Source organism: Cibotium barometz, chromosome 18, assembly GCF_041138505.1.
Source record: "Cibotium barometz isolate CiBa-2024 chromosome 18, ASM4113850v1, whole genome shotgun sequence".
Lineage (NCBI taxonomy): Eukaryota > Viridiplantae > Streptophyta > Polypodiopsida > Cyatheales > Cibotiaceae > Cibotium > Cibotium barometz.
In genome coordinates this window covers 26,279,328-26,289,324 of record NC_141063.1, presented here as the reverse complement: position 1 = coordinate 26,289,324, position 9,997 = coordinate 26,279,328, and the positions used below count along the sequence as shown (strand labels likewise).

At 43.9% G+C, this 9,997-nt stretch overlaps 1 protein-coding gene across 1 annotated transcript in view; it reads left to right on the top strand.

The window, feature by feature from the left end:
- The first annotated feature begins 12 nt into the window (after positions 1 to 12).
- Positions 13 to 9,997, top strand: part of LOC147629126 (uncharacterized) — an 82,127-nt gene continuing 72,142 nt past the window's right edge. The window contains exons 1-4 of the mRNA XM_086812865.1: positions 13 to 136; positions 398 to 483; positions 3,534 to 3,575; positions 3,719 to 3,769. Coding sequence (XP_086668991.1) covers positions 13 to 136; positions 398 to 483; positions 3,534 to 3,575; positions 3,719 to 3,769 — 303 coding nt within the window. The remainder of the gene's footprint in view (positions 137 to 397; positions 484 to 3,533; positions 3,576 to 3,718; positions 3,770 to 9,997) is intronic.

Here is a 9,997-nt window from a genome sequence, read left to right as displayed (position 1 = left end):
GAGTTTGAGCAGATGGACCTCATCTTTTCTTCAGCGTCTTTACTTCTTGTGATGCCGACCTTTCTAGAGGATGCTTCTTTTCAGCATTGGGCAACTCTTGCTATAGAGTTTGAGCAGATAGGCTCAGAGGGTTCCAGTGAGGAGCATCCTGCTTCTCCCAGGATTGATTATCTACAGGATCTGATCTTGGTTGGTTTTGAGGTTTTTCATACCTTCTCCAGGTTGGAAACACGACATTCGACTTCGGAGAGTGTTCTTACACTTGGGTTTGAAACCATTATTTGGGTTCTTACACTTGGGTTTGAAACCATTATTTGGAGCAGCATGTCGCAACCTACTTGGTTGTTTTCTTCCAAAGGAGCAGTGTACCTGGCAGCTTGTTTTGTTGCTTTTGTAGCTGAGTTGCTGAGGAGATTGGTTGTGGAGCTTTCGTGGTACATGTTTATACAGTCTTTCATCTATGATCGAGGATGGCGTCTCTGGGTGCTTGGAGTTCACTCAGCATCCGGTGCTGAGAGGGGGTGTTAGACATCATTCTCTTGCTGCTGACTTCGTGTGTGGTATCTTATTTTTAGCCTTTAGTTCTGACCATGTTAGCTTGAGGGGCTGGTCACCCCTCACATATTTTTCCCATATTTTATTCCCATTTTATGGAGTCTTGGATATTTATCCTAGTTGTGTAGACCTAGTCGGTTGCCTCTACATGGGCATATATATAGCCGGGTCTACCCTCCCTCATATCATTGCTTAGAATTGTTTGCTGTAGTTCCTCACATACGAGGCTTTCTCCTCTCTTGCTTGGGACATGTATTCTTGGTTGGTGTTTTTGAGAACAGGTCTATACCTATGTTTCCTCTATGTTTCCCCATTGGTAGTAGAGGCACTCACTCGATCAGTCTCCTTTATACATAGCACTTGGGCTCTCCCTAGAGACAGATATGCTCGCTTAGCCCTGGAGTCTTCACGACAGTTGGCATCACAGGGAGACGGATCATGTTGGTATGCACAGATGACAGCTTGGTTCCAACTGCATGGCTTTAGTATGGACAGGCTACCTCCATTTCAGTACTCCCTGGATGCACCCTCCCTCTCTCTCACACGGGCAGAGATTACCAGACTTATCAGGCTAGACTTGACTCAGCTGGACACTAGGAGGACATGGATACAGCCGACACACGAGCTTGGTACGAAGATGGCTTTCTATAGAGATCATCTTCTCCAGCTCACGGAGGATGGGTTTGTGATTAGACCCAGCTACATGGATACTCATCTTTCTCATGGGGTACGGTGTGCTATTGGTCAGATGCGCACATCCTCACACCAGCTAGAGATTGAGACTGGCAGATTCAGAGGAGTACCAGCTGAGGCCAGGATTTGTCAGCTGTGCCAGATGGAGCCAGAGACAGAGTTACATTACATATGTCACTGTCCGGTATATTATGAGATACGAGGCCGTTTTCACTGCCTGTTCAGAGAGGGCTTTGGACCACTTTCTAGAGTCATGAGATACCAGGATCAGAGATGCCTCGGACTGTACTTGCTAGAGCTGCGTAGACATAGAGAGGGTCTCCTGAGAGGGAGGGGATCAGAGAGGGAGAGACACCTACAGAGGCAGATTACAGACTTCTTTCGACCAGAGATTGAGCAGTCAGGTCAGCAGGCATTGCAGCTAGCCCCAGAGTACAGCCGCACCAGAGGTACACTGATTGATCGGGCTATAGAGCTGGGGCGGTCCAGGCGCCCCAAGATGAGAGGTCCATCTCGACACCGGCGGAGACTACAACAGAGGATCAGGACCATACTAGCACGGCATGGGAGACGTCCAGTCAGAGTACTCACCATGGAGGACATTGAGGATATCCGCCATCGACCGATGAGAGACATCTTTGGATAGTGATGTGTATGATGCTTACCTTTGTTGCTGGAGTTTTCCTCCCACATGTTATCCATTAGGAGCTCCTGGTACCGTACTTTTCCTCATAGTTGTTTCAGTTTCAGTTAGTTGTTTAATTGTTTTTAGCTTTCCTTACATAGACATTGTATCAGATCCACCAATTGTTGTAACCTTTTTGGTCTCATAGGTCATTTTGGCCTTTTGAAGACGTTAATATATCATTTCATTTCATTTCTCTCTCTCTCTCTCTCTTCTTTTCCAGACAGTGTATCAGATGTCACATGGTTGTAACTTTGGTCTCATAGGTCACTTTGGCCTTTTGGAGACGTTAATATAACATTTCATTTCATTTCGTTTCTCTCTCTCTCTCTCTCTCTTGTGTTTCCACTTTCCCTTCTTCCGCTGTGCATTCTATCACCCTCGCTAGTCGATTAGTGGCAGTTGTGGTCATGCAAAACTTGGGACCCATAAAAGTTACTCCAATGTATACATACTACTACACAATCTCCACTAGGGCCTTTCTATATAAGAAAGATAATCGTGAGGTGACCACATGCCTGATGCTCAGCGTCCCATCCTCTCTGTCGTAGAGCTCATTATGTCCTCTAGTACTGCTCCATAGATCTTGGCCATTGTGTGGCCAATCATGATAGTCCTGTAATTAACTGGGTCCATGTTGTCACTTGCTTTGTGGATAGGAATGATGGTGTTGGTGGTCCAAGGTGTGGGGGGGGGAAGGGTTCAAAAATGGGCGTCAATACATTTTGCCCGTGGGCAAAGTGTTCCTTGCATAGATCCTAATGATCTTTTGCTCTCCCATTATGCAGTTTTTTAAGAGCCCTAGTAACATTGAGGGCATTGAAGAGGTAAGATGATGTGGGCCGAGGAATGTGTGACATTTTGTGAGCATCATACTACTGTCATGCATAGGCTTCCCAGAGGCTAGGGTCTGTGACAGGTGTGGGGATTCTTTTGATCTCAAGAATGCACCAAGCTCCCGAGTTATCCTCGCTCCACTGCTGGGCGGACCAAAGTATAAAACAGCTAGCATTTGGTGAGGTTCCTGAAGTGGGGTGAAGACCCCTTCTCCAAATGAGCAAAGGTCCATCACTTGGAGCAGTAGCTGACTACTGACCGAAAAGTCACTATCAACTTCTTGTGATAGAAACTTGGATCTCAAGCAGACATAAGCTTTGATACTAATTGGAAAGAAATTTGCATTCTTAGGTGCCTGATAATGCTTCACTTTTCACCCACCTTGTGCATGCTTATTTTAAACAGAGCTTTGCTCCCCTCATTTTGAATTAAAAAGCTTCTCAACAAACCCAAAAAAAGCTTTTCAAATGCACATCAGGTGCTTAAGCTACGAGGGCTTGCATTGATAGGGAATTTTGTAGGGACTTCGTTAGTACTTCACCTTTCTCCATCTTGGTTAATGGTTGCACTCAGCACCACCTTGGCTTTTGCTTTGCCGGTTCAGAGCCACTCTGATAGTTGCCTCTGTGGCACAGAGTCTCAGTAAGTAGATGACTTGCACATTCTCACAAACCTTTACTGATTGAATCATGGGCATATATGCTAGGTGGTGCCAACTTTGTGTAATCATGTTTCTTAAATCTAAAACACAGTATTTTTTCAGGTATATGAGCTGAATGGTCCTGATTTGAACAAGGTTACAGAGGTATGCACACAAAATAAATTTTGGCAGAAGGTTCTTTTCTGTGAGTTAATGAAACATTTAATTGCTTTAATCATGATACAGGGCTAAAGAATTTGAACTTGTGTACTGAAAGGCTTCTCCTCTTCTTACCTTGTACATGACAGTCGGAGAAACCAACAAGCATCAAGTGTGGAACTTTTGGTGCGTCTAGCCTGGTAAGATCGTGTCTTTACATAGTACATATCAAAATCACCCAAGTAGGCCATGAGGGGCAATGCATGCATGTATGCCTGTATATATTTGTTTTGCATTTTTCAACCTTTCGGAAATGCATGTAATCCCAATGCTGTTGACAACATCAATTAAAGTTGCCACAATACATTGCGCTTGGCCTTTAAGAAATTGTCGTTTGTTGTTAAGTGCAACTGTGCTATTGTGGTGCACCTTCAACCAGCTTCTTCTTGCACTGCAATCTTGCACATTCATTAACTTGATTGTGCTCATTCATGTACGTGTATGTATGGAACACAACTAGTCCTGTGATGTGGCATGATGAGATGGCATTGGAATTGGTGGTTGTTTTCATTTTTTGCCATTTTCAAAACTTTTCATCCTGTTGAGACTCTTGTGTCAATTATGGTCAGGTTTCAATCATTCTTGACCAACTTGTTTTTAACTTGCCTGATAAAAAGAAACACGTGGGAATGTATAGGAAATTTGGCTAGATAGCGAATATGACATTTTTTTTTTGAGTCTCTCTCTCTCTCTCTCTCTCTCTCTCTCTCTCTCTCTGTCTGTCTCTCTCTCTCTCCTGTGCGTGCACACTCTCTTTTATGTTTTTTCATGATCTACTCACTTCTCTGTAGTACTGGGGAGATTGAGTTTGAGGAGCATTACATACTTAGATGCACTAATGAGGCAGCAACCTGAGATGCAGGATACCACACATACACATCTCACTGACTTCTTTTGTCCTCACCAGAGAGCCCCGGCTGATACTCAGCCTATACGAGATTTGCTGGGGCACATGGACAGAGCTACATGTGCCCCCCATGATGTGAGCACCTGCCAGACCCACGCCAGGCTGGCACCATGCTCCCAGGGAGTCCTCTGAGAGAGAGCAAAGTCTGTCTACTAGAGAACCAGATGCCCCTGCTTTTGGTGACCCAGACCCTCTACAGATTATGAGCCTAGACATGAGAGGTTCGCCTACTTTATTGTGCACACACATTGACCCTTTCTGTCCTTTCAGCAGGAACAAGTCTTTTACTTTTTTCGTGTTGTCTTGACATGCAGTTTACTCATGGATCACATGTAACAGTTTTTTGGTCTCATAGACCTTTTGTAGACTTTAATACCTTCTCTCTCTCTCTCTCATGGTAGCATTGTTCCCTTGGCATTGACACCACTGTTTTTTGAAGGCATTAATAGAACTCTCTGTCTGTCTGTCTGTCTGTCTCTTTTTTTCTCCCTCTCACCTATGCTAGATATTCTGGATGGATAAGGATGATGGTATCACAGCCACATGAGCCGTCCTTTTCTTGTATCGACTTGGAGATGTAGCTTTCATAGCATGATGATGATGAGATAGACATACAACTAGTCTATCTTTTTGTATGAGTTTTTTTTCCAGTTTTGTTAGTCTTTTTCCATGGCAAATCACCACATGGAACTCTTGTATCGCTTTTGGTCTGATAGACCAAGGCTCTATCTCCTACACGAGAGAGAACATGGGTTGATCTCAGCATGTGACAATTATACTAGCTCTTCTTGAGTGAGGATAACTCAGAACCATGGCTCATTCTCCAAGAAAAGAGCACCTCCACACCCATGGTAGGTCCTAGCCTTTGGGAGGCCTATGCACGATAGCTTTATGATATGCTAGATAAGTCCATACCCCACATGCCACACATCCCATGGCCAACATCGTCTTTCCTCTACAATGCCACCTATGGCACTCGAGCACTAAAAAAGTTGCATAATGGGAGAGCAAAAGATCATGAAGATTTGTGGGTAGAGCACTTTGTCCACAGGCAACATGTGCTTGCTTCCATCATTGCAAATCTTTTCAGTAGAGCTCTTTGTGAAGGCTTTCCCACAAACACCATTGTGCACATCCACAAAGCACAAGACTATAGCCATATATATGGTAGTGATGTGTGTGAAAACAATTAGGACCAGGCGAGACACCCTTTCCCTCTTTAGGACGTTCTTTCTCTCTAAGGCATGGATCAAACCTTGGTGCCTGGCTTGGGGCAGGTTCAAAGCATAGAACCTATGGTTGAGAGGTGAGCTGGCCTGCACCCCTCTTAGGGGGGTTATGCTAATATATGGGGTTGTTACATGTAGGGCATTGTATGTTGATGATTTATGTCTCTTTCAACCATATATGCATGAAATTCCTTATTGCCCCTCTCTATCTGTAAGTAGGGTGCCAACTTTAGAAGTGGACACATTTTCAGCCATGGAAATGAAGTGTCCGAAGCACATAAAAATCTTAGACATCTCCTTTAATGGATCCACCTAGGTGTGCTTGGAGCAATCATCAATAAAAGTGACAAAGTAGAGATATCCCCGAGTAGATGGTATCCTCATGGGACCACATACATCACTGTATATGAGCTATAATTTTTGGACAGCCCTTATTGATCCATCCTTCGGGGATGATGCCCCTTGCATTTTGCCCAAAACGCACCCCTCGTATACATGCCTAATGGGGGCCTCAACCTGTGACAACTCAAACACCATATCTTGCCTTTTAAGGCGCAACAAAGCGGGCATGCCATAGCTCCGCATCTGTCATAGCATGTGTGGCAGTAACTTAACATGCATCACGGGGACATGCATGAATCTTTCTTCTTCTTCTTCATTTATTTATGTAATCACCAAGTTTCCCTGTTGCACTTGCCCTTTTTCTTAGGCTTGTTACCTTCTTTCTCCACATCCTTGCTAGGAGATAGAGCTGAATCAGTCTTTGGTTCCTGTGACTCGTGAGGAGACTGTGCCTTTGCCTCTTTGAATTCCCAATACGCATAACATATCTGTTCTGCCTTGATTGCTCTTCTTGCAAGAACACGAAAACCAACTCATCAAATGACAGGGCATTTGGATTACCCTTGATCATGAGTCTAATGGTGGCAAAACTTTGGTATGAATCCGACAATGCATTGACAACAATGGGAACCAATGATGAATGGAGTTGATGTCATTGTGGTGATACCTTTTCTATTCAAAATTTTGTAAAGCTACACTCTATTCCAGTGTGTGAGAGTGTGTTATGTGCGGGGTGTTGTGTGAATGCACTCTTTCAAGATACTACTCATGGGCATCACATTAACAGGGTTTTGAGTTGTTAGGCTAAGTTCAATTTCAAGGACAGGAAGGTTTAACGTAAGCTAGATTTATATTTCATTGAACACTCCTAAATTGCAATAATCCAAGTGTTATATGCTGTATTAAGTGTGGGGGGTAGAAAAGGATTAACACCCATGATTCTCTCATTTGTACTAGAACCCTGGCTACAAGACATACACACTGTGGGTTTCTCACTCAACATTGTAGATTCTTTCGTCACTGAGTATGAGTGGTTTGTTCTACTCCAACTACCAGCAGGGTTGAGTAATGTTCGTATTGCTTGAGATCTTCCAGACTGGGTTATAACTTATAGATGTAGAAATTCTAGAGGAAGAGGAGGTGGATAGTAACTAACTTTATGTAAGCCCAGCGGGAGACTCAACCATGTGTCCAAGAGAGAAAGATATAAAGAGAGAGAGGGGAGAGAGAAAAGGGAATGGAGATCTTGCACAATACACCACATTGAGTGGGGAATAGGCCCCGCTCCCTTTTAGGAATTTATTTAGGAACAATCCATGAGCACGCTGGCCAGGATTAATACAATCAATGAATACAAAACAAACAGATATATGCCGATGTAGGATATCCAAGTCGATTTCGATGTCGAGGCACAAGATCTCTGATGCCAAGCACACCACGGGGATGACCCACAAGTATCTCTCTCTGTGCTAGTACCAGATCCAATATCCAAATCCAATGGATCCAAGTCCAGTGAATCCAAATCCAAGTTTATGTCCAAGTCCAAGTTCTAGTTCCAATACAAGTTCTAGTCCAATCCAATAAACTCTAGTTCCAAGTCCAAGTCTAAATACCAAGTTCCAAGTCCAAATCAAATCCAAAACCAAGTCCAGATCAACTCTAAGTCCAAAATCCAAGTCCAAATCCATGTCCAAGTTATATGTCTAAGTTCCATGTTCAAGTTTCATGCTTCATGTCCAAACTTCATGCCCAAGCTATATATCCAAGTTCCATGCTTCATGCCCAAATCGTAGGAGAGAGAGGTAGTACTTCAGATGTTGTCAGCCAGATAATAGGCAGAAGTGTTGGTGATGACTCGAGTTATAGCAGATCAAGTGCTGGTCGTTGTTGGTGGGCAGTGCTGCTGGTGTTGACTAGCTGGGTGGCGCAGGCTAGCCGGCTGTGCTGCTGGTTGGCTGCAGTGCTGGCTAGGCAGTAGGCAGGGGTGGCCCAAACAATGGACCTCACAAGCGGAAAAGATGGCTGCAAACAGTGCTGGCTGCAGGCTATAGCAAAGCACAACAGTATAGGAAGTGGCGCTTCAGGGCTGCAACTAGCCGCACAGGGTGGCACAATGTGGCGCAACCTGTCAACAGGCAGCTGGCACATGAAGTCTAGTAGTTGGAGGCTGATCTGGTGGCAGAGGTGCTGGCGGAGGCAGGCAATGCACACAGCTTCCAACAGTAGATATGATGGCGATGGGGGGCTGCAACAGCAGTTCACAAGCGGTGCATAGATGATAGGAGGTTGGTGGCTGTAGAAGAGATTCCACGTTACTTGATGATGAAGATGGCGATAAGCTTCTTCCTTCTACATTGGAGGCTACCTCCTTGATGTTGACGATGAAGGAAAATCCCTAGCCTCGTTCAATTAACTTCACGTCTTGTCCTTGATGATGATGTTAATGAAGGTGAGGATAAACTCCAAGCTTCCATGGATGATGAGGAGGGAGGGGTTCATGCTTCTTTTATACCTTGGGGAAGCCTTGCTTTTTGCTTTGCCTTTTTATGTTTTGCTTTTTTCTTTTTGCCTTTGCTTTTGCTTTTTTTACTTTTATTAATAAAATATTGCTCAACTTTTGGTACTTTGCTTTTTTGGCTTTAAGGCCTTAGAGCTGCTTTTTGAGAAAGCACCTTTTAGCTTTTTGGTCCGGCTCAGTCTCCTCTTTCCAATGGTGCCCTCAGCTTTTGGTCAACATTGTTTGACTTTTTGCTTTTTCTTGCTTTTTGACTAAGAATGGTGCTTTTTCTTAGTCAAATCTTATGGATCCTGTACCCATGTCTTCTTCCACCTGTTCGGTGTCCGGGCATGGGTTTCATCATGTGAAATAGAGCTAGGAGGGCTAAATAGTTACACTTTATGTGGATGATTTGTATCTTTTGATAGACAAAGTCATGTATCTACCTTATGGTTGTATTCAGCAGTGGTTTCTTGTATAGAGTCAGGTTTTTATATATATATATATCAACCATGTTTATCTTCCTTGGGCATGCTATGGTGATGAGTTGGTTGGTCATTATTCTCATGGGGTTTTTTATGTGAAGTTAAGAGTGGTATTTTTCTACTCCATTCAAGTGTGCCAGTGGTTTGCTTGTTAGTTGGGTTTGCACTTATCCAATATCTAGCATTAAACCATATCTACTTATTTGGAATAAATCCAATGTGATATTTCCTTGGGAGATTTATGATTGTTCAATAGGGGTTGGTTACCATAGGTTTGGGTTCCACAAATAGTCTTAGGGTGGTTCTCTCATATGTTCTAAGGGTTGAGGGTTGACAGAGAAGAGTTGTAGAGGCAAAACGTGATTGTTGCTCGTCACCTCACACTGCCGCATGGCTAGATAGTAGATAGTAGAGTCTAGACTATAGAGGCTAAAAGCCTATGTCACCATCTATGTCAGAACTGTCACTAGGCTCTTCAATATCCTCACGAGAGGAGGACACCTCAGAGCTCCCACCAAAATCTCCATCACTAAGACCATTGCCCTCATCATTATATTCGAGCTCCTTGATATCATCATGAACTACCGAAGAAGACTGTGCAATGAAGCATTCTCAACTCTAACCGTTGCAGGGGTAGAGCTACGACTCGTGAAGCCACGTCTGACATAGGAAGCAACTCGGCAACTAAAGCCTCAAGAGCCAAAAGTAAGAATGGGCTGAACCTGTTCTAGCTCGGGGGCCACAACGAATACGAGAAACTTGTCTATCAATCTCCTCTAGCTCTTTGTAGAGCTCCGCATATATGGCCTTCTCCTCTGCATTACGCTCCTTATGGACACTTTTAAGAGTCTCCACCGTCAACTTGAATTCGTCGACGTTTATCTACAAGTTTTGTAATTGGTTAGGAG